Source organism: Nyctereutes procyonoides, unplaced genomic scaffold (genome assembly GCF_905146905.1).
Source record: "Nyctereutes procyonoides isolate TBG_1078 unplaced genomic scaffold, NYPRO_anot_genome, whole genome shotgun sequence".
Taxonomy (NCBI): Eukaryota; Metazoa; Chordata; class Mammalia; order Carnivora; family Canidae; genus Nyctereutes; species Nyctereutes procyonoides.
The window spans coordinates 17,202,718-17,228,233 of NW_026575047.1; the positions used below are offsets into that span (position 1 = coordinate 17,202,718).

The window sequence follows — 25,516 nt, forward strand, 5'->3', positions numbered from 1 at the left end:
GTTATAGTCTAATAGTGGACTAGAAAATCATTCTAATCTAGTTTCTAATACAGTGAGTATGACCAGCAATTTTTAGTGGAGTGGGATAGCACTAGAAAGAATAAAAAAGAAAGCATCAGGATGTGCTACATGTAATACAATCATTTGATGGAACAGATTAGTGGATCTGCTCTCAACTTCAGATTCCATAGGTCTGGAGTAGACACAGACTTTCCACTTCTAAAGCGTGTGTGTGAGAAACAGACAGAGACGGAGGGAGGGAAGGAGAACAGGGACACAATATAAAATGCATTTCTTACTGTCAAAAAAGGTTTGAGAAATGTTGCTCTGTCTCATAGATTAAATGAATCAGATCTAAGAGACGCATTTTTACGATTTCACCCAAAGTACTCTGACATTACCTCAGAATAGCTTACAATTCTTACCAGGCAGGTAGGAATAGGTGATGTCATCATAGCATAAAGGGTACTGAGGCATCCAGACACAGGGCTAATTAACACGTCTTGAGCAGCGTAGTTGGCTTTCCACAGGTGCAGAGGAACGCAGGAATTGACTCAGAACCAGAGCCCCTATTCAAAACTGTTAAATTGTAATTTCCTCACTAATTGAGTGTTTTCTGAGCAAATGCAAATCAGGGGTCTGTGATTATTCCAAGAGTTATCCAAAAATCCATGATTTTTTGAAAGAATGTGTAAACACAGAATCATGTAAAGTCATGCTGCTTTTAAACTGTAAATATGCCATAGAGGTTGTCATGGTCTCCAGGTAAGCAACAGCCACAACACAGAGCTGAAAATGATTAATAAATGCAGGACGGATACTAGAAATCATCACATCACCATCCCAAAGGAAACAGTAAGTCTAGACTATAGTTATCAGTGGTGGATACAATTATTCAGTGAAGCAGGCATCAGGCGGGCGCCACCCAGGCCACCCAGGCCCTGGCAGTCTCAGCATTACTCGCATTGGGTCAAACAGGGCTTGTGAGCCTCATGATTGATGCAGTAGGAAAGCACAGCATGATCTGTGAAGTATTTTTGCCCTTAAAAAAAATGGAACCTGAATATAATCAAGGTTCTAAATCTAATTGCCATCTGATAGGAAATATGAAGGCTGATTGAAGATAAATGGTGACAGGAGGTTCCCATCAGCCACATCTACGATTGGGTACCACTGTAGTGGACTATCCCGCATCAAGATCCTGGAGGGCATGTTAAGCAAATGGCTGGGCTGCATTCCCAGAGTTTCTGTTTTAGGAGTGGATGGGGCCTGAGAAGAGAATTTGCATTTCTAACATGTTCCCAGGGGATGCTGAAGCTGCTCCTCCAGGGCCCACACTTTGAAAACCCAGCCTACAGGACAAATAACCTGCTTAGCCAACAGGTGCCCTGTGAGAAAGTGGGGCTATTACAGAATAAGATACATTTAAAAGGTATACAAACCCGATGCGATATATGGACTCTATTCAGATCTCGATTTAAAAAACCTGCAACTACAGAAAAACTTTTGAAACAACTGGAGAAATCTCAGTATGGAGTGGAGTGGAGGTGGGATTGAGGCAATAAATTACACTTAATTCTTTTGAATTTAACAACAGCATGATTATGACATTTAAAACTTTTTAAAAGTTAAAGATACATGCTGAGGGTTTTTTGTTTTGTTTTTGATAAAATGACAGGATTCCTAAGGATGGATGAAAGATTATCAAAGTATTAGTAATTACCCCAACTTGAAATAGGTCTGGGGGCTTTTTAGATTAGTCTCTTTATTTTGGGTGTGTTTGAAATTTTTCATAAAGTTTTGTTGTTGTTGTTGTTGTTTTAAATGACCACTGCCTACACTAGACTTCTTCACATTATAGAGAGTTACATTTTCCTCATCTGGAGATCAGCCTCCCAATGGTCTTAACGCTTCAAAAAGTAACCTGACACTCAGAAATAAAGATAAATTACCACTATGCTCCAGAAGTAGCTGTAATGAAACTAAAGTCACGAATAATCTATCTTCTTCAAATGTCATTTGGACTTACTTAATACACAGTTCTGTAAGAGTTGTTGGTCTAGTTTCTCATTCCCCATTAGATCTAGTAAAGAAACTGTGCTGGAAATGAGTATTGTGACAGCAGGAAAAATGATAGCACCATAGCCTGACATTTACAGAACAAAATTAAAATGTATTAAAAAATTAGGTTAGCATATTGTATAGTGATAGACTAATTCATCAATTAAAATGTAGCCTTTACTGAGAATTCAGTTACCTTTCTGATTCCTTTATTTATACTAATGTTCTTAATCCACACAGCAACCCACTGAGATTGGCCTTGTTATCTGCAGTTTACAGATAAAGAAACTGGAGCACAGAGAGGTTAAGGAACTTGCCTGAGGTCACACAGCAAGAGACTGTGCCCTCAGCCACTTCCAGTGCCACCCAATCAAGAAAAGTGAAACCGTACCCATTGTCTTCTCAGATATATATCAAGGTGAAATAACAGTAGAAAACACAGCTTAGACACTTTTTTTCATATTGAAATTTATTTTAAAGAGTTTTTAAGCTGTGTAAAGGGATGAACTAGCTATTTGGAAATCTTCCTGAAGAAAACATAATACGGTAGAAAGATGATAGACTTGTGTTAGGAAGACTTGGGCTCAGAGTTGAGCTCCATCTTTAACCAGCTGTGGGATCTTAGGTAAGCTACTTGACATTTCTGACCCCCTGATTCCTTAGCTTCAACACAGGAGCAGTAATTCCCAATGTTATTACAAGGATAAATGGGTTAATGGCATATAGGTAGTTCAGATTCCTCCTCTCGTGTGGAAGGCCTAGTGGTGCTGGATAAAGCAATTTCTTTATAACAGGCACAATCACTGAAATCACCAGAAGACAAATCCTAGAAGGAACCTAATAAACTGCCCTTATCCCAGAATCCAAACAAGTTAGCCCAGATGAGAGGAATGATGGAATGTCCCTTCAAAAATGATTACATGAAAATCAGGAATTTCTACAGGAATTTCTCATCCAGGAAAGGTAAGACCTGGGAGTTTGGTCCCAAGGAAACAAGCCATCGTGGAAGGGAGGGGTGGTGCTCAGAGCAAATGGAGCTGTGGACAGCTAAGAACTCAGGACTGCAGGAGCTTGTGCATCTGCAGTGACCAGCAGGGAAGGCAAAACCAGCACGTGGCATCTATGGGGGATGGGAGGAGAGAGAGAGACACCTGCTGTTTAACACCTGCTCAGACACCAGCACCAGTAACCATGGCAGAAAGGACTTCAGGCCTCAGCTCTCGCATCATGGTTCGGGTGGGTACAGACTACAGCCGCAGTGCTGTCCAGACCCCCATAACCCGGTTCCTGCATTTGCCCCCCACTTCTGGAGACACTATGTTAGACAAGGAAGGCTTTACAAAGGTAAAGCAGCAACCCTAAAGACCATGAAACCCCAGAGCAAATCTGAAATCCCCCCTGAGCCTCCCCGAACTCTTCCGCAGGAATGCGAGGGATTCTGAGCTCCATGGAGGGTAGACGCAAAGCCAGATCAATCCTCTATTGCAGCAATGATTTTTGACTCTAATTTATCACCAGCTGCTAGAGCCTGGGAAATAGGGATGGCATATATATATATTTTCCTGTATAACTCAATATCTCCCATCAGGGAAGAAAGATGATCATATTCCAAAGTACATTCCTTGTAATAAAAACCATTTAAATGCATTTGAAAATACTGGGTCCATTTACTACCATCTAAGGGGAGAGAATATTATGCAAGATAGTAATAGAAGGACTTTGAAATGTGAAATTCCAATTATAGATTAGGCGTAGACTGAAGGGGACATTTGTTAAGTCGCCACAGCCCTTGGTGAGCCCAGGCCCTATTACTGGGTCCCCATTAATAACTCTGCCATTTAGACAGTTAACACCGAAGCCAGCTCTCCTTGTGTCCAGCTCTCAGGCCCATGGTGCACATGCCCAGCCTCCTCCTGGGCCTCTGTGCTCTGTCCCCAGTTCAAAAGAAGAAACTCCAGTTGGAACTGTAGGCCAGCGGCATGCATGGGCGATTCAGCTCTTTCCGTAAGGCTTTCAAAGCAGCGCAGAAAAGCCTCTCAGGCTCTGCACGCAGATGGGCAGCTCTGAAAGGACCCTTAGACGCACTGGCCACAGCTGACCCTGGCAAGGCAGCAGGAAGTGAAGGGAGAGCCTGCTGTGGGCCAGGCATTGTGCGATGGATCAAAGCGGGGAGAGGGGCCCGGCCAGCTGGACGGTGGCTGCGAGACCCGGGCTCCACGGGCACTAAAACAGGACTAGATCCGCGTTTCCAAGTGTGAAGTTAGGGACCGGCTCTGAGTGTGGGACGTTTTATATGTCAGATATAAACTGATGCTAGTTCCATGGACATAATGCCCTCAAGATCTGCTAACCTAATGACAGGCTATTTAGTCTGCTAGGGGCTTTTATACAAATAAAAACAAGGTTAGAAGAATCTAAATATTTATCATGGGAAAGGTCTATTAGTTAAAAAAAAAAGCCACTTGAAGATAGGCTCTAATGTTGAGCAGTCAAGCTGGCTGTGGGGTAGAGTTGGTGATTTTATGCGTCGTTTCTTTAATTTCTCAGAATTAGAAAAATAGATACTTGGGTAGAATTTGATCCCACACCTTATGTGACTTAGTGATGATGGCCAGCAATTTCGTGGGTTTCTATGAACATTGGCAAACTTAAAATCCCATACAGAATAAAGCCAAGACAAAAGCTTAAAAATTGTTGAACATCTTACCACCCAAATCTTTGGGGAAAGAGGAGGATGGATTTCTGAAAGTAATCTTACACCTCCTGCCAGATTACATGGTGAGCAAAGACGAGCTCCTTTTCATCAGCTCTGAGAGTGTCTGCTTCCTTTTGCGTCTTACTATGAGGTATTATTTCCCTCTATCAGTTTTGATTAGCAAAAAGCCTTAATCACATGTTTGCATTTGCAGTTCTGAGATTACTAATGAAGCTAGCATTGAGCACTGTTCTCTTTCGTGCTTACTGGCTCTTGCTTTTCTGCCTCTGAATTACCAGTTCGTGTCCTTTGTCCTTTTTCCCATTGCTTTATAACAACTCTGTATAACTGTTTTCTGCATTATCATTCTCTTCCCTCTGGACTTCCAGGACACTATGCCACTCTTTTTCCTCCTGCTTCTGTGCTCACACTCAAGTTGGGTGGTCCTCAGCCGGGCTCGTTTTCCTACAGGCGACTGACTGCTCTCCCAGAAAGCTCAAAGGAGCAAGGACCACGAACGCCTTAGTGTCACCAATCATCCCAACTTGCCTGAAACTGAGGAGGCTTCTGGGACTTGCAGTTGTCAAATTGCAATTGCAGGTGCCAGCTCTGAGCAAACCGAAATGGTTGGTCAGCCTCAGGTTCAATGCTCAATATTGTTGAATGAATTCATGGGGACTTCCGGGACTACTTTTCCAGCTGGATTACTCTTTTGACTCACAGATCCATATCCGTAATTGCTTTATAGACAGCACCACTGAAATAATAGCATCTTACTCCCAATATGTCCAAAATGCTCTCCCCAGTCCCTTCCACCACCACCCCCAAAAGCCCTTGATCTTTTGTATCCACTTTTTCAATGAATTCATTCTCTAGCATTTGAGAATCCCAGTAACCCTTACACATTTCTTAGTTCTCAGTTTTGTGAGGCAACTGGCCACCATTAGGGTTACAATCTGTCCTTTGAAACTGCTGTGAACTGGGACACACCTGGGTGGCCCAGTGGTTGAGCATCTGCCTTTGGCTCAGGGTGTGATCCCAGGATCCGGGATCGAGTCCTGCATCAGGCTCGTCCTACAGAGTCTGCTTCTCCCTCTGCCTATGTCTCTGCCTCTCTGTGTATCTCATGAATAAGTAAATGAAACTGATGTGAGTTAACTGCCAACTCCAAGGTAGTTCTATTTCCTGTGGCTCTGCTACCCAGTCCCTACACACTGGTGCTTGCTTCCCTTGCTGAGATGTTTCTAAAGAGTAAGAGCGTGTCCAGTATTTTCGGGGTAATACAACTTCCTTACACACAAAAGCACATTGTAATAAGGAAAAGGTAGCAGATAATTGATACCATACGTGTAAGTTCAGCAGTGGATGCCAGTACGTAAATAAAACCATAGTTAAACATAAAAGAAAAAAGGTAAAATTATAATTTGATTATGAGCTGAGACTCTCAAACTAGGTCAAAGCATTCACCTATTCTGTTGCATACTTTACAGAATTGGTAAGTCATTTAATTATGACTTTATTCATCACATTTTATGATGAATTTCCAGAAATACCAGACCTTATATTGACAAAATTTGCTTCATTTTGTTCATTAGGCTTCTATTAGCCCAGGCTAACATAACAAAATACCATAGAATGCGTGACTTAAACAATGGAAATGTCTTTTCTCACTGTTCTGGAGTTTACAAGTTTGGGCTCATGGTGCCACCATGGTCCGATTCTGTTGAGAATACTTCCCGGCCTGAAGACAGCTTCTTTCTGGCTGTGTCCCCATAAGGCAAAGACAATTCCTGCCTCGCTCGCTTTTCTTATGAGGGCACCAGTTCTATTGGCTCAAAGCTCCACCCTGATGACCTCATTTAATATTTATTACCTCCTTAAAGACCCCATCTCAGTCACCTGGGGGACTTGGGGTTCAACATAGGAATTCTGGGGGACATTGCCCAAAGCAATGCTGGTCTTCTTTTTTTTTAATAATAAATTTATTTTTTTTGGTGTTCAATTTGCCAACATACAGAATAACACCCAGTGCTCATCCCGTCAAGTGCCCACCTCAGTGCCCGTCACCTATTCACCCCCACCCCCTGCCCTCCTCCTCTTCTACCACCCCTAGTTCGTTTCCCAGAGTTAGGAGTCTTCCATGTTCTGTCTCCCTTTCTGATATTTCTCACTCATTTTTTCTCCTTTCCCCTTTATTCCCTTTCACTATTATTTATATTCCCCAAATGTATGAGACCATATAATGTTTGTCCTTCTCCGATTGACTTATTTCACTCAGCATAATACCCTCCAGTTCCATCCACGTCGAAGCAAATGGTGGGTATTGGTCGTTTCTAATGTCTGAGTAATATTCCATTGTATACATAAACCACATCTTCCTTATCCATTCATCTTTCGATGGACACCGAGGCTCCCTCCACAGTTTGGCTATTGTGGACATTGCTGCTAGAAACATCGGGGTGCAGGTGTCCTGGCGTTTCATTGCATCTGTATCTTTGGGGTAAATCCCCAGCAGTGCAATTGCTGGGTCATAGGGCAGGTCTATTTTTAACTCTTTGAGGAGCCTCCACACAGTTTTCCAGAGTGGCTGCACCAGTTCACATTCCCAACAACAGTGCAAGAGGGTTCCCTTTTCTCCACATCCTCTCCAACATTTGTGGTTTCCTGTCTTGTTAATTTTCCCCATTCTCCCTGGTGCGAGGTGGTATCTCATTGTGGTTTTGATCTGTATTTCCCTGAAGGCAAGTGATGTGGAGCATTTTCTCATGTGCTTGTTGGCCATGTCTATGTCTTCCTCTGTGAGATTTCTCTTCATGTCTTTTGCCCATTTCATGATTGGATTGTTTGTTTCTTTGTTGTTGAGTTTAATAAGTTCTTTATGGATCTTGGAAACTAGCCCTTTATCTGATATGTTATTTGCAAATATCTTCTCCCATTCTGTAGGTTGTCTTTTGGTCTTCTTTTATAGAATAGCTAAATTTCAAATAACTCAATTCCTATAAACGTGATTATGAACACACTGGTAAGGACACAAATTGCTCCATTTTTTAGAACTTATTTTACATCAGGGTCATCAGCTGCCTCTAAAGCACTGCCTATAATTCTCCATAAAGGTTAACTCCATACATTTGTTGCTGTTACTCCAGCTAGCTAATACAGTTCACCCAGCAGAGCTCATTGAAGCCTCTTTCTCTCACCCCCTACCCGAGAATGGGGGAATTTATCCTTATGAGACTACGTATTTTCTCACCTTCTTACCACCTGTAAGCAACTGGCTACCCACTCTTTTCCTCCTTTCTGTCTTCTGTTTCTCTTTTTTCAATCAGGAGATATTTCATTCACTCCTCTATCTACCCAGCTGTACTTCTCAGGATTTAGTTCTATTCCATGTGTGTATGTTTGAGTATATTGAGTATGTATGTTTCTCTATAAACTATATTTGAGTAAAGTAGTATCGCCAAAAGCTTTACATTTCACAGAGTGCTTTCACCCGTAGTACCTGCTTGATTCTCACAACAAACCAGGGTAGATGTTTGGCCAGATGAACACACAAAGCCTGGAGTATTCTCTCCATTTACAGATGTGAAGGCTGAGACTCAACGAAGAGAAGCAACTCTCTAAGGTCATTCCTAACATTTGCCTTTCCAAACCTCAAAATATTCTTGATTGACATGTAGATTATTTGTGTGCATGAATAAATCTTTGGCTTTATATATAATATTTCAGAAATTCGTTTTTGTGGCATGTGAAACACAGGCTCACTATGTACAAATGGTGGGATGATTGATTTTTTTTTTTTTGCCCATAGACAGATGCCAGTAAATGTCTAATCAGAATATATTGTTAATGCCATCATGAGTATCTGGATAATTGTGTGCTCTATGTGCTAAAGATATCTGCTATCATCCATTCTTGGCAACCCTGCATGCAAGACTATATCTCTAATGATTGAGAGAACAATTTTCTAAAGATATCGCCTTTATGTCTTTTGGTTCCAAAAGACATAACCTTTCTTGAAGATCTTATCCAGACTGTCTTTGGTGCAGGCATCATTTAATTCTAACAGAGAGGTTAGAAGTGTCACAATCTGCCATCTTCAAACTGGAGACCAGCAGTGTCAATAATTTAAGTCCAGGGAGAGGGCAGGAGGCCAAGATCCCAGCTCAGATAGGCAGAGAGAATAAAGTCTCTCCTCATCTACCTTTTTTCTTCTATTCAGTCTGCTGATTCAAATGTGAGTCTCATCCAGAAACACCCTTAGGGACACACTTAGAAATAACATTTGATCAAATACCTGGGCACCTCATAAAGGTGACACATAGAATCAACCATCATATTCCCTTCTCTGCATTTACTCTTGCTTCTCATGACATATGAAACAATGTTTGAGGAACTAAATTGCAATTCACATCTGAATAACTTACATTATGTTTATAATTAAAAATGTAAAAGTCAGGTGTGAAGGCACTTGCTGACTTTAAAAATATATTGAGAAAATACTATTAAGTGTGGGAAACAGTTAATCGTATTTGGCTATTGGCTTGGTTCAGCTGACCTCACTGTATAACAGAGCTCTATGAAGATCGACTCTGAGCTCCAGGGAATACAGCACAACCATTTTTGTCTTGTTACTCAACAACAAGTCAGATAAAAAGAATGCCAATACCCAGGGTCATAACATGAACGTGCTGTAGTCCTTATGAACAGTATCCCCTGGAGGTGTGCTGCACAGAGACTGCGTGGCCATGTATGGTGGCCCACGAGGCCAAAGACACTGGCTAGAAGAGCCATCACAAGCAAATAAGTTACCTTAAGGCACTTTTAGAAGGGAGCATAGCACAATAACTTGATGAAGTAGAAAGGATGAGGTTATTGAATTAAAAGCCCCATATTCCAGTGCTGGTACTACCAAGTCTTCTTAGAGAAGTAGTCTTAGGCAAGCCAGCTGAGATCGGTGAGATAGGGTGTTCTTCCGCAACTCCACCCACTTCACAGAGTCATCAGGGGAAATTGTATATATAAAAATGTGGGTTTTATTTTAATAAATAAAAGGGAAGCTTACAGGAGGAAGGACTAAGACAGCTTACACCTGTCTTACATTGGTAACTGAGTTAGGGGACCAGGGCACTTATGGAGAATTGCTTTTGTTGTAGCACCACTGTGGGGGGAGATCTCCCCTTTTCCTTCCAGCTGCCCCCATGTTGGGCTCATAAATAGTGGCCCAGAGAGCACCTGTCCACCTGCCTCCAAAGCAGGGCATCCATAACCCCAAAAAGACGGCCCTCACGTGTCTTTCCTGGCATCCCACAACAGAAAAAAGCAAAGACACACTGAACTCCCCAATGCCTTTGATGGTATTTCAATCCATCTGTTCTTTTTGCTACAATATAAACTGCACACCATCAGACTCACACCCCAGAGATTCTCACTTGCAGGCCCAGGCAGAAACAAATCCCAAGAAGAGCAGAGGTGTGTGGGGAGGGAGTCCGCGTTTGCCCAAGAGAAAAGAAAAATCAAGAGGAAAGAAAATGTTATCTCTAAGCCTTTAAAGTCAATAGCTTAGATGTATCTATATCAGCATATAAAGAAAGGAAGGGAGCTACAAGAAGGAGAGCCCTTTTATATTTAAGTCCCTGGTTGCAAAGAATTTAAAAATTCAGAATTTTTTTCAAAATTGAAGTGAAATTCACGTAAAATAAAATTAACCATTTTGGGGTGCCTGGGTGGCTCAGTTAATTGTTAAGTGTCTGACTTGATTTTGGCTCGAGTCATGATCTTGGGGTTGTGAGATCAAGCCCCAAGTCATCTCAGCGTGGAGTCTGCTTAAGATCCTCTCTGTCTCCCTCTCCCTCTGCCCCTTTCCCACCCACACATCCATGCTCCCTCCCAAAAAAGTTTGAAAATGTAAAAAATTAACCATTTTAATGTGCACAACTCGGTGGCATTTAATACGTTTACATTTACATCTATCCAGTTCCAAAGCGTCTGAAAGTATTTCTTATGCTAGAATTTTATATGCAGAAACTACAGTGAAAATAGCAGACTATTTTCTTAGGTTTTTCAACCATTTGAATTTAATTCCCTGATTGTATTTGAGAACTTAGACTGCTTCTACTTGCCTAACTAACATATCTTCAATGTTGAAGAATGGGTAATTTCAATGTTTTCACATTTGATTAGTGGGTAGGAGAGGTGATTATGGATTTCTTCAGACAGGAGAAATCCCATATATTTATATCCCTATGTATATTGACAGCGTGTTAAGCAATTCAACAAAAAGTTGAAAATTATTTCAGACATATGCATTTCTTCCACACAGGGTCATGCAGGCAGATTGATCAATGGTGTACTTAATAAAAATGGACCTCAATGCAAAATTGAATGTAATCCCTCAACCTGCCACCAAATTTCTCCTACAAAGTGGCGAAGTTGGTTTAACTGAGCAAAAAATGACCTTCTTGAGCGTTGGAGTCAGCAGGATGTGGATGGATTGTTTCTCCTTTCGTGGTGGGGGTGACTATTTTATTGCCAGTGGACAGAGGAGGATGCCTTCTTGCTCATAGTTTCTGTAATTATTCATGGACACTGTCCTATGGCTGCAGAGCTAAAGAATCATCTGATTAGGAAACCAACTTAGACACGGTCTTGCCACCTTGAATCTGACTGCTAGACTCTTAGGCATGGTCCTGTATCTCTACTCCTACTTGGAGCCATCCACTATTGAGCCAGACTTTGCAATTAACTTAACTGATTCTTTCTCTACACTAACTGTCTCTAGTCCTGGCAGACATAGGAATGCTTTGTGTGTTACCTTGAAGCTATAAATACACAGAACACCATAAAGTCTTCCTGAAAAATCTGGTGGCAAACTCTTTTGCTATTCCTCTTTCTCAAATAGAAAGATAAGACTGAGAATCCTGTCTTGGACTCCTGAAAAGTATCTGATTCATGATTTATGAGCATTCCACCTAAAGGAAGAATCAATAGAAGGAAAAGACTTGGGGAGAACAATCCAATAAGAAATTTTAAGCCTGTAGCACATTATTACTTTTCTGAAGTTCTATATTATCACTTTATATATAGTAGGTGCTCAATATAGATTTGTTATTTGAATTGGATGAGGATATTTTTTCTTGTTTCATATTTCTACTCTAAAATACATTTTGCCTTACTCTATCAATCAAATAATTATAGCATTTGGTGCCAGTGGTTCCACTCAAAAAAAATTATTTTTGAATAGCCTTCAACTGTAATAATGATCTGCTGTGTTCCCCATCCTGCCCCTCTTCAATGCTTGCTAACCATTAATCATGAGACCACATAGGCTTTGCCCATAGCAGTGGTTCTCAAATTTTAGATTCATTTGTAATCTCATTTTAAAATTCATAACCTGGGCTGCCAACCACAGTGTTCTTTAGGTCTGAGAAGTGGTCTTAGAACCTACATTTTAATAAGCACCCTGAGTAATCCAGGTGCAGGTAATGCATGATGCATGCTTTAGAAAATGAGCCATAGATCTGATGCTGCCCTGGACTCTGGGACCAGCCTCAGTTAGTGCAGAAAGATAAAGAACAAGCAGCTAATTAATTGTTAGTGCAGTGATGACGGTCCTGTGGTAGGATACAATTTTGTTTTGCAAAGTCACTATTTTGTCCTTTCCTACTCCATACCCCAAATCCAGTCAGTTTGTCCCTGGATCTTGGCAGCTAGGCTCATGATACCCCTAGGCTTCATTGGCTGCTAGATGGAGAGTGTCAATTACTAAGACCCATGTTTAATGCTCTGGCTGTCCATCAGATCCTCCACCCATGTTTTATGCCTCCAGCAGTTACTGCTTTGAAGTCTTCTTATTCTCTATGTTACCCATATAGCTTTTCTGGATGGCTCCGCCCAGCACTAAAATCTCACTCCTCATGCCAGACAGTCCTGACTGAAGACGCTGACTATCTTTCATCCAGAACTAGCCAACAGAAATAGGATAATCCTCAGACTGGCTAGCCTCATCTCCCTTTGTATCTGTGGCAGGATGAGAGGTTGCACCTGTTCAGTTACCTGAGTTTCACATGAGAGGTTTTAGAAGAAGAACATTGAAAGTGAGAATAAAATGATGATTCCAGAAGGGAGGGGGGGGAGATGGATGAAATGGGTGAAGGAGATTGAGAGGTACAAGCTACCAGGTACAAAATAAATGGGGATACGATATACAACATAGAGTGTATAGTCAATGACATTCTAACAACTTCGTATGGTGACAGATGGTAGCCAGACTTACTGTGGTGACCATTTTGTAATGTATACAAATATTGAATCACTATGCCACACAGCTGAAGCTAATGCAACATTGTATGTCAGCTATTCCTTGACAAAACAGAAAGTGAGAAACAACTCAAAATAACATCATTTTTGTTGCATACAGCCTGTTGTCAAGAATAGCCCAAAACATATGCAGATTGAAATTAACGTGTTGTCATTCAGTCTTCTGGCTGATACAGTGAGTTGGACTTAGAATGCCCTTATTTCAAGAGAACCCTCTGTAGAGTGGTTTACCATGCTGAAACAATGCAGACCAAAGTGGTAGTGCCCCTCCATTCAAGGCCTTTCCAAAGGGCCTTTATGCAGCCAAAGAGGACAAGCAGGTTGTGTCTCCATCCTGCCTGGTCTTTGAGGCTAGTAGTGAGGAGACTTGAGCTTGAAAAGGTAAGTTCAGTTAGCCACAATCAGCTTGAGTAAGCCAGTTAGATGAGATGGATTATGTTCCAAGGACACAGGGCATGGCCCAACCAGGGATGTGTTTAGACAGGACTTATTAAACGACTACCGGCTGAAATGAAGGTTGCAGATAGGACTGGTACCTTCCCAAACTGTTGCTCTACCTGTTGAGAGCTGAAATATTATCTCTGAATACAAGAAGCTGCAGCTAATAATAAAACAGTCTAGGGAATGCCTGAATGGCACAGTCAGTTAAGAATCTGACTCTTGGTTTCAGCTTAGTTCATGATCTCAGGGTCGTGAGATTGAGCCCCACATCGGGCTCTGCACCCAACATGGAGTCAGCTTGAGATTCTCTCTCTCCCTCTCCCTCTATCCCACCTATTTGTGCTCTCTCTTTATCACTAAAATAAATAAATAGTTTTTTAAAAATGAATACAACAGTCTAAAGTTTTCGCCTCTATCTTGGTTCATTCATTTGTTTAACAAACAAGGTTTTTAAAAATATATATATATATTTTCTATGTGCTAGGAATCAACATCTCAGGCCTCAACACTTATGGGGCTTACTATCTTGCAAAACAGTTTACATTATGAATTTATTTGGATACAGATCTACCCAGGACTTTAATTCTCTCGTCTAACTGTATTAGATGAAAAAACACTGTGGATATTGCAGTTTTAGGCGGTAGAGGTAGTAAGAAGTGCTCCAAGGAAGCCAAACCACGATTCACATTCCAATGGGTAAACAGGACTTAAAGTTTATAGTAAAGATGCAAGTCAACAGGAGGTAAGGATGAAGGTGCCCACAGATTAAAGAAAAATCTTCCCATGGAAACCATAAAGGAGACACACTTGTCTTGGATGGCATAGATTTGTCTTAGGGTTCCTTTACGTCCTTTCCCTGTTTCTGCTAGATAAGACATTGAAGAGTATTTGAAATACCAGACGCTATATAAGGTAATATTTTTATTAGCTTAACCCAGTCGTTCAGGTACCTTGAGGGCTTGAGAAAAAAAACACTGATTGCTTAGAGCTACTCCCAGAGTTTCTGACTCAGTCAGTTTGGGATGGGACCTGACAATCTGCAGGCCTGATAAATCCCCAGGTGCTGCTGGTCTGGGGACCACAATTTGAGAACCACAGGCTTAAGCAGACATTTAGAGGAAGCTTGAAAGTATTGTCCCACAAAGTGGTATAGACAGCATCACTGGGTTGAAAACTTTTTAATGCCTGTTGTTTTTCTCACCATAAGATACTAATGCCTACTACAAAGAAGATTTTAATTAAAAAAGCAATAAATTCAGGGACACCTGGCTGGCTCAATCAGTGGAGCATGGGACTCTTGATCTGATGTCGGGGTTGTGAGTTCGAGCCCAAGGGTGTAGAGATCACTAAGAATAAATAAACTTAAAGAAAGCCCAATAAATTCATAAAACAACCTTAGTAAATTTAAAGCAACCCAAAGATAGCCATTGATAATTTTGCTTATAAATTCTTATAAAATTTTTCTTATGTGTATGTTTGTATATACATATATACATGATCTTCTCTCTCTTTTATATATATATATATAATATACATAAAACATTGGAATCATCTTATACATACTGTTTTGCAACTTACCTTTTTACTTAATAGTGTATTATAAACATCTTCTGCAACCCAGCAAATGCACGACTAGGTACTTACCCAAAGGACACAAAAATACTGATTTGAAGGGCTACGTGCACCCTGATGTTTATAGTAGCATTATCAACAACAGCCAAATTATGGAAGAGCCCAAATGTCCATCAACTGGAGTGGATCAAGATGTGGTGCACACACACACACACACACACACACATACACACACACACTGGAATATTACTAAGCCATAAAAAGAATGAAAACTTGCCGTTTGCAATGATGTGGACGGAGCTATAAAGTGTTATGCTAAGTGAAATAAGTCAATCAGAGAAAGACAAATACCATATGATTTCACTCATATGTGAAATCTAAGAAACAAAGCAGATGAACAGAGGGGAAAAGAAAAAAAGAGAGGCAAACCAGAAAACCGACTCTTAACTGTAGAGAACAAGCTGAGAGTTACTGGAGGGGAGAGGGCAGGGGGAAGGGCTAGATGGATGATGGGCATTAAAAAGTGCACTTGTTGTGAGCACTGGGTGTCCTATTGAGTGATGGATCACTAAATTCTACACCTGAAACCGACATTAGGCTGTATGTTAACTAACAGGAATTTGAATAAAAACTTGAAAAGGAAAAAAAAATCTTTCTACCCCCATACAGTTCTAAAATGACTTGCTGCATACTTTGAATAGAGGCACCATAGTGTACTAAATGCTCCCCTTTGCAGGACGCTTAGGTTGTTATGCCAGTTCCTTCCTGTCAAAACAGTATCAGCATAAATATTCTGGTAAGTCTTTATGCACATCCTTAATTATTTTCTAAAGACAATTTCCCAGAAGAAAGTTGCCAAGTCCAAAGTTATATGGATTTTTAAGGTTTTTAATACATTTTGCCACAATCCCCTTCAGTGAAATACTGGATCAATTTACACACCCATCAGCACCGTGTGGATATCTTCTCACACCTTCACATAACATGAGCATGTTTGTTTGTTTGTTTGTTTGTGTTTGTTTTGCCAATTTAATAAGGAGGAAATGACATATCTTATTTACATTTTCAATTATTTTTAGTTGCAGTGGGGTCCCTCGTAGTATCACATTCAGTGATTTCCTACTTCTTTCATTTGTAGCTGCGTAAATCTGGGGCTTAGAATATATATTGTTAACTCTTCACAAAGTAATCCTTCTGTTTGAGAGTTTACATGTGTGGTATTTCATAGAGCCCAGAATGTCGTTTTTCTTTGTCACGAACGAAGAAACAAAAAAATAATCTCAGAGCAGAACAGCTTTTGTTGTATTATGTAAGCTTCGGGAAAATAAATTGGCTACAAAACTGTATTTTGAATTTGTCTGATGTGATATGCAATCTCAACTCTCATTATATGAATTTATTATAATTACAATATAATTGATCTAATTGTGCTTATTAAATAATGCATGAGAAAAAACTATCCACCGTGATTAAAAGAGAAAAGTGATGGAACAATGTATCTTGTTTCTATTTAATATTTATTGAGGAACTACATGATGTGAATACTAAAATGAACTTTCTTGGTGATACACTAACCTGAACTTTCTTGTGGATACACAGGGACTATTAGGTGAAAAATATGGGAACATCCGAATCCCTGGAGAAGTTGAAGCCTCGGAATTTGAAATGATTTTGGATGCTGCCGTAGAGGCAAAGCTGGAGACCAAGCTTCTGGAAGAGTGGTACTGTCGTGATGAGAACTCAGTGCCAGCAGCTTATTACCTCAGACCTAAATCGGAAATGCTGAAAAGCAATAAAAATGCAGTGAGTTATCTTTCTCTCCAAAGTATGTACGTGTCCATTACTTTCAACTGTTGGTCATCCAGGGGTGGTTCCCTCCACAGAAAAGGCACAACAAAGTTACTCTGCCTTGGACCCTACATTTCTTTTAACCACAAAATCCAAAGCTAAGAAACTTTCCAATTTGGCTTACCAATTTGGGGGGCCTCTCGAACTTTCCTCCTGGGGTTATTTCCTTCTTTGGAAGTTCCATTAATGGAAGTCTATTAGTGGTAAACTCTGTTTATCTGAAAATATTCTTATTTTTCCCATTTTGCCATAATGTGTCTACATTATTCTGAATGGTGTATGTCTTGCTTCCTATATCTGTGAATTCATGTATTCTCTCTGTTCTGGAAAGTTCTCAACTCTCATCTCATCAAATAATGTCTTTCCTCTATTCCCTCTGTTCTTTCTTTTTTGCTCTATCATTGGATTTACACTGGACCATCTCAGACTATCCTCCATTTCTCTTTGATACTCTTTCATATAATCAATTTCCTTAGCTCTCCATGCTGCTGTCCAGAATGTCACTTTAGGTCTTTTCCAATTCAGTAATTTCTTTCTTCAGCTGTGTCCACTCTGTTCATGTATTAAGTTTTTAAGCTCATGGGCAGCCCCAGTGGTGCAGTGGTTTAGTGCTGCAGGGTGTGATCCTGGAGACCTGGGATCAAGTCCCACGTTGGGCCCCTTGCATAGGAGCCTGCTTCTCCCTCTGCCTGTGTCTCTGCCCCTCTCTCTCTCTCTCTTTCTCCCTCTCTCTCTCTCTCTGTCTCTCATGAATAAATAAATAAAATCTTTTTAAAAAGTTTTCAAGCTCAACAGTTATATTTTTGATTTGTGAAAGGTTTTTTTGGGAAGGGGAGGCAGCTTTTTTTTTTTTTTTGTATTTATTTATGATAGTCACAGAGAGAGAGAGGCAGAGACACAGGCAGAGGGAGAAGCAGGCTCCATGCACCGGGGAGCCCGACGCGGGATTCTATCCCGGGTCTCCAGGATCGCGCCCTGGGCCAAAGGCAGGCGCCAAACTGCTGCGCCACCCAGGGATCCCCGGGAGGCAGCTTTTAAAAACCTGCCTAGCTATTTCTATTTTTAAAGTATCTCATTTTTTTAACTCAGTTATTTTTCCTTTACTATTTCATACATCGTTTATATTCTTGTACCTAATGTAGAATCTTGGAGTGAGGTTGATTCATGTATTTGTATGATGGGAACAGTATCAATGTCTCCTCTCCAACTTGGTTCCTAAGTGGATCTATTGTATGTCCCCTGAAACAGAATAAAGGAGAGAAAATGGATGTGCCTTTTCCTTGCATAGGATTCCTAGAGAGGGAAAAGAAGGCATAGATATCCATCTCTCTTCCAAAGAGAACATCCTTGATACCAGTGCCAAGGCATCTCTGAGAGGACAGCTATGAGTTGGCGACAGTTCCTTTAAGAACTTTGTGTATTTGTCATTTTGATATGTAACATTAAGTATTTTCTGCATGCCATATGAAATCATGTCAGGATCCTTAATTTTTCTTCTTCCCCCTCCATGCATTATTCAAAGTAATTATCTGCAAGAATCTTGCTTCTGTGGATAAGAATATTAGGGCAAATACAAGGCATTCCTCAGTTAAATATGCCAGGAGGAAATGTAGTTGCCAGTAAACATAGATATTAAAAAACCTAATACCTCGAGAAACCAGGTCTACATAGCAGTTTGGTTATGTTACTATTTAATTGGCTTGAGTTGTCCCTTTGTCATTCTAAGATCCTCTAGGGAAATTTAAGTTATTCTCTAAACCCCATCTGCTATTTCTGCATAAATTATCATTAAATAAATGAATGTATGAATAAGATTTCACCAAGACTCTATACATGCTACTTGCTTGGTCAGCAATCCTCCCATCTGATTTCCTAGAAAATCAGAAACAAATGAAGAAACAGCTGTAGACAATGAAACGGAAACATATGAGCATGTCTCCTTTAACTTTCTGGCCTCTTTAGAGGATACTGAAGAGATCATTTTGTTAGGACATTTGTATCAAAACCCAAGAGGGACTTTCTACCTAACCTGCAAGTAGTACACCATGCCCACAAGTTCTCCTGAGGACTCACCCACTCCAAATCTTCTAGCCTCGGCCCAGGGCTCAGGGCAAATTTTGTTAAATGTTCACATCACGCTGCCACTGCACAGTGCCCAGCCATGTGCTGCCAACCATCTCATGCCAGGCTCAGGCATATCTAGCCATCATCATGCACCCTACCCAGCCTTCCATCCTGGCCACCCTAGCATGCAGCCCCCAGCTGCCTTACCACTTTGGGGATCTGGCATGGGACTAGAGGCCCAGCACAAATTTTGCTAACACCACCACCCCATCCCAAATTCCCCAGTGGTCTTGCACCCTCAGAGCTGGCCTGCCTGGGTCCCACTAACACAGCAGACAGCAATAGGCAAAGTCAGTGCAGTCAGTGCAGATGACTTCATTGAAAGGAAAAGTGACTCTAACACAAAAGCAGGGCATAAGTAACACACATAGGATACTCTCCTGAAGTGCCAGTTTCTGGTAGACAGGGGACACTGCACTGCAGGGCGCTCCAAGACCTCTTGTTCATAAAGTCACTACTTTCTTTTTTTTTCTTTTTTTTTTAAGTCACTACTTTCAAGAGAAGAAGACCTAGCTGACTTTCTTAACACAGAGAAACAGACACAAAGAGGCATACAACATGAGGAGATAGAGAAATTTACCCCATGTGAAAGAATAAGACAAGGCCAAAGCCTTATTTCTAAGTGAAACAGCTATAACTAACATGCCTGATAGAGAATTTAAAGCAATGATCATGAGGATACTCACTGGACTTGAGAAAAGGGTGGAAGACATGAATGAAACCTATAACACAGAGAAAAGGAATAACATAAAGGGTTCAATAAATGAAATTCCACACACTTGATGGAATGAATAGCAGGATGGAAGAAGCAGAGGAATGAATTACTGACCCAGAAGACAGACAAATGGAAAGAAATCAAGCTGAACAAAAAAGAAAAAAAGAATTATGAAAAATGAGAATAGACTTAGGGAACTCAGTGACTCCATCAAGTGTAATTATTATTCATATTATTAGAAGTACCAGAAAAAGAAGAGAGAAAAGGGGACAGAAAATTTATTTGAAGAAACAGTAGATGAAAACGTCCCTCACCTAGACAGGGAAACAGGTAACCAGCTCCAGGAAACACAGAGAACTCCCACCAAGTCAACAAAAGCAGACCCACACCTAGACATATTGTAATTAAATTGGCAAAATCTAGTGATAAAGAAAAAAATTTTAAAGCGGCAAGACAAAAGAAGTCAGTAACTTATAAGACAAAACCCATAAGGCTAGCACAAGGTTTTTCAAACAGAAACTTTGCAAGCCAGAAAAGAGTAGCATGATATATTCAAAGTGCTAAATGGGAAAAATCTTCAGCCAAGAATACTCTTTCCAGCATGGCTATCATTCAAAAAAGATAAAAGGATAAAGAGTTTTCCAGACAAATAAAAACTAAAGGAGTTCATAACTATTAAACCAGCCCTGCAAGAAATATCAAAGGAAGCTCTTTGAGTGGAAGGGAGAGACCAAAAGTGACAGTATAAAAGTAGGAAAAACAAAAGCAATAAAAGTGAATATTTCTGTAAAAAAAAAAAAAAAATCAGCCAAGGTATTCACCAAAAACAAAAAAAAAGGATGTAAAATATAATAAATAACACATACCTAAAACGTGGGGATGACAGGTGAAAAGAATGGATTCAAACTTAAGTAACCATCAATTTAATATAGACTGCATATGCAGATGTGGTTATATACAAACCTAATGGTAACACAAGTGAAAAACCACTAATAAATATGCAAAGAATAAAGGGAAAGGAATATAAATATATCACTAAAGAAAATCAGCAAAACCTGAAAAAAAGACAAAAAAAGATCAGAAAAAATCTTCAGAAACAACCACAAAGTATATAATAAAATAGTAATAAATACATATTTATAAATAATTACTTTGAATATAAATAGAGTACAAGCTCCAATCAAAAGACAGAGGATGACAGAATGGATGAAACAACAAGACCCATCGTATGCTTGCCTACACGGGACTCATTTTAGATCTAAAGACACTTTTGGATTGAAAGTCAGGGGATGTAGAAACACCCATCATGCAAACGTATGTCAAAGCTGGAGTAGCAATATTTATATGGGACAAAATAGACTTTAAAACAAAGACTGTAACAAAAGAAAAAGAAGGTCACTATACTATGATAATGAGGACAATTCAACAAGAAGATATAACAATTGTAAATACTTATGCACCCAACATAGAAGCACCCAAATACATAAAACAGTTCATAACAAACATAAAGGAACTAATAGATAATAATACAATAATACAAGGGGACTTTAACACCCCACTTAACATCAATAGATAGATCATCTAAACAGAAAATCAACAAGGAAACAATGGCTTTGAATAACACACCAGAACAGATGGATTTAACAGATATAGTCAGAACATTCCACCCTAAAAGAGCAAAAGACACATGCTTTTCAAATGCACCTGGAACATTCTCCAGAATAGACCATATATTAGCCCATAAAACAAACCTCAAAAAATACAAGAATATCAAGTTACACCTTGAAACTTTTCTGACCACAATGCTATGAAATTTGAAGTCGACCACTGGAAAAATATCTAGAAAGACCACAAGTACATGGAGATTAAACAGCATGCTACTAAACAATGGTCGACCAGCAAATAAGAAATAAAAAAAGTACAAAAGAGGACAGCCTAGGTGGCTCAGCAGTTTAGCGCCTGCCTTTGGACCAGGGTGTGATCCTGGAGCCCCAGGATCAAGTCCCACATGGGGCTTCCTGCATGGAGCCTGCTTCTTCCTCTGCCCGTGTCTCTGACTCTCTCTCTGTGTCTCTCATGAATAAATAAAATCTTTAAAATAAAAAAAAATTTTAAAGTACATAAGAGAGAACTTTATAACAATATAACCTACCTCAAGAAGCAAGAAAAATGTCAAATAAACAACCTAACCTTACACTTAAAGGAGCTAGAGAAAGAACAACAAACAAAACCTAAAACAAGACTAAAACAAAACTAAAACCAGCAGAAAGAGAGAAGTAATAGATTAGAGCAGAAATAAATGATATAGAAACTATAAAAAAAATACCCACACACAATAGAACAGATCAATGAAACCAAGACCTGGTCCTTTGGAAAAAAAAAAAAAACAGTAAAACTGATAAACCTATAGTCAGACTTATCAAGAAAAAAAAAAAGAGAAAGGATTTAAATAAATAAAATCACAAATGAGAGAGGAGAAATAATAACCAACATCACAGAAATACAAACAATTATAAAAGAATATTATGAAAAGCTATATGCTCACAAATTGCACAACCAAGAATAAATGGATAAATTCCTAGAAACATAAACTTTCAAAACAGAAATAGGGTGAAGTAGAAAATTTGAACAGACTGATAACCAGCAAAGAAATGTAATTAAAAGGGGGACAGAACATAAAGACTCCTAATTCTGGGAAACGAACTAGGGGTGGTGGAAGGGGAGGAGGGCGGGGGGGTGGGGGTGAATGGGTGATGGGCACTGAGGAGGGCACTTGACGGGATGAGCACTGGGTGTTATTCTGTATGTTGGTAAATTGAACACCAATAAAAAATAAATTTATTATTAAAAAAAGAAAAAAAAGAAATGAAAGAAAGAAAGAAAGAAAGAATCAGTAATCAAAAATCAAAAAACTCCCAACAAACAAAAGTCCAGGACCAGATGTTCACAGGAGAACTCTACCAAACATTTATAGAAGAGTTAATACCTATTCTCCTCAAACTAGTCCAAAAACTAGAAGTAGAAAGGAAACTTCCAAACTCATTCTATGAAGCCGGCATTATCCTGATACCAAACTGGATAAAGACACCACTAAAAGAGAGAACTACAAGCCAATATCCCTGATGAACATAGATGCAAAAACCCTCAATAAAATATTAGCAAACGGAATTCAACAATACATTTAAAAAATCACTCACCATAATCAAGTGGGATTTATTCCTGGGTTACAAAGATGGTTCAATATTCACAAATCAATCAATGTGATACACCACATTAATAAGAGAAAGGCTAAGAACTATATGATCATTTCAATAGACTAAGAAAAAGCATCTGACAAAGCACAACATCCATTCATGATAAAAACCCTCCACAAAATAGATTGGGAGGGAACATACCTCAACATAATAAAGGCCACAATGAAAAACTCACAGTTAATATTGCCTTCTATGGGGAAAAACTGAAATACTCCCCTAAGATCAGGAACAAAGCAAAAATGTCCACTTTCACCACTTTTTTTCAACATAGTACTGGAAGTCTTAGCCATAGCAATCAGACAAGAAAAAGAAATAAAAGGTAATTTACCAAGAAGTAAAACTTTCATTATTTGCAGATGATATGATACTAAAAATAGAAAACCCAGAAAGACTCAACCAAAAAAAACTGCTAGAACTGATACATGAATTCAGTAAAGTCACATTATACAAAATCAGTGTACAGATATCTGCTGCATTTCCATATACCAATAATGGAAGCAGCAGAAAGAGAAATTAAGAAAATAATCCCATTTATAATTGCTTCAAAAATAATAAGATACCTAGGAATAAATCTAACCAAGGAGGTGAATGAACTATACTCTGAAAACTATAAAGCACTGTTGAAAGAAATTGATGACACAAAGAAATGGAAAGACATTCCATGCTAATGGGTTAACAAATATTGTTAAAATGTCTATGCTGCCCAAAATAATCTACACATTTAATGCAATCTCTATCAAAATACCAAAAGAATTTTTCACAGAACTAGAACAAACAATCCTAAAATTTGTAGAGAACCACAAATGACCCTGAATAGCTAAAGCAACCTTGAAAAAGAAAAGCAGGGGTGCCTGGGTGGCTCAGGAGTTGAGCATTTGCCTTTGGCTCAGGGTGTGATCCTGGAGTCCTGGGATCGAGTCCCACATTGGGCTTCCTGCATGGGGCCTGCTTCTCCCTCTGCCTATGTTTCTACCTCCCTCTCTCTCTCTCTCTCTCTCTCTCTGTCTCTGTCTCTCATGAATAAATAAATAAATTCTTTAAAGAAGAAGAAAAAGAAAAAGAAAAGCAAACTGAAGGCATCATAATTCTGGACTTCGAGTTATATTACAAATCTGTCGTGATCTAAACAGTATGGTACTGGCACAAAAATAGACCCATAGATCAATGGAACAGAAAAAAAAAACAAAGTATAAACCCACAACTATATGGCCAATTGATCTTCCACAAAGCAGGAAGGAATATCCAGTGGGAAACGGACAGTCTCTTCAACAAATGGTGTTGGGAAAACTGGACAGCAATATACAAAAGAAATAATCCACTTTCTTATACCATACATACAAACAAATTCAAAATTGATTAAAGACCTAAATGTGACACCTGAAACCATAAATTCCTCAAAGAAAAAATAGGTAGTAACCTCTTTTACATCAGTCATAGCAACTCTTTTCTAAATATGCCTCCTGAGCTAAGGGAAACAAAAGGAAAAATAAATTACTAGGACCACATCAAAATAAAAAGCTTCTGCACAGGGAAGAAAACAACCAACAAAATTAAAAGGCAACCTATGGAATGGGAGAAGATATTTTCAAATGACTTATCCAAAAAGGACTGGTACCCAAAATATATAAAGAACTTATAAAATTCAACACCCAAAAATCATATAATCCAATTTTTAAAATGGGCAGGAGACATGAACACACATTTCTCCAAAGAAGACATACCAATGGGGCAGCCCAGGTGGCTCAGTGGTTTGGTGCCGCCTTCAGTCCAGGGCCTGATCCTGGAGACCAGGGCTCGAGTCCCATGTCAGGCTCCCTGAATGGAGCCTGCTTCTCCCTCTGCCTGTGTCTCTGCCCCCCCCCCCACTCTCTTTCATGAATAAATAAATAAGATCTTTTAAAAAATATTTTAAAAAAAGAAGAAGAAGACATACCGATGGCAAACAGACACATGGGAAGTTGCTCAACATCACGCATCATCAGGAAAACGCAAATCAAAACCACAATGAGACATCACCTCCCACCTGTCGGAATGGCTAAAATCAACAACACAAGAAACAACAGGCATTGGCGAGAATGTGGAGAAAGGGGAACCCTCTTGCAAGGTTGGTAGGAATGCAAACTGGGGCACCCACTCTGGAAAACAGTATAGAGATTCCCTAAAAACTTGAAAATAGAACTACTCTATGATCCCACAATCACACTACTGGGTATTTATTCCCAAAAATACAGAGCACAAATTCAAAGAGCTAGTTGCATCTCTATGTTTATAGCAGCATTATTTACAATAGCCAAGATATGAATGTAGCCCAAGTGTCCATCAACCGATGAAGGGATAAAGAAGCCGTGGTATAGATACCCAATGGAATCTTATTCAACCCTAAAAAAAGAATGAAATCTTGCCATTTGCAATGACATGGATAGAGCTAGAGAGTATTATACTAAGCAAAATAAGTCAGAGAAAGACAAATACCATATGATTTTGATCATA

At 39.5% G+C, this 25,516-nt stretch overlaps 1 protein-coding gene and 1 long non-coding RNA gene across 3 annotated transcripts in view; one reads left to right on the top strand and one right to left on the bottom strand.

Moving 5' to 3' along the window:
* NWD2 (NACHT and WD repeat domain containing 2) overlaps positions 1-25,516 on the top strand; it is a 174,341-nt gene that overhangs the window by 131,830 nt on the left and 16,995 nt on the right. For both annotated transcript variants that reach the window (XR_008664553.1, XM_055326247.1), the window contains exon 4: positions 16,685-16,888. Coding sequence is in view for 1 of the 2 variants with exons in the window: in XM_055326247.1 (XP_055182222.1) it covers positions 16,685-16,888 (204 nt within the window). In the remaining variant the exon portion in view is untranslated. The remainder of the gene's footprint in view (positions 1-16,684; positions 16,889-25,516) is intronic.
* The window catches only part of LOC129510259 (uncharacterized), a 29,136-nt gene continuing 20,359 nt past the window's right edge, over positions 16,740-25,516 (bottom strand). Inside the window, exon 4 of the long non-coding RNA XR_008664554.1 lies at positions 16,740-16,867. This is a non-coding gene — a long non-coding RNA (uncharacterized LOC129510259). The remainder of the gene's footprint in view (positions 16,868-25,516) is intronic.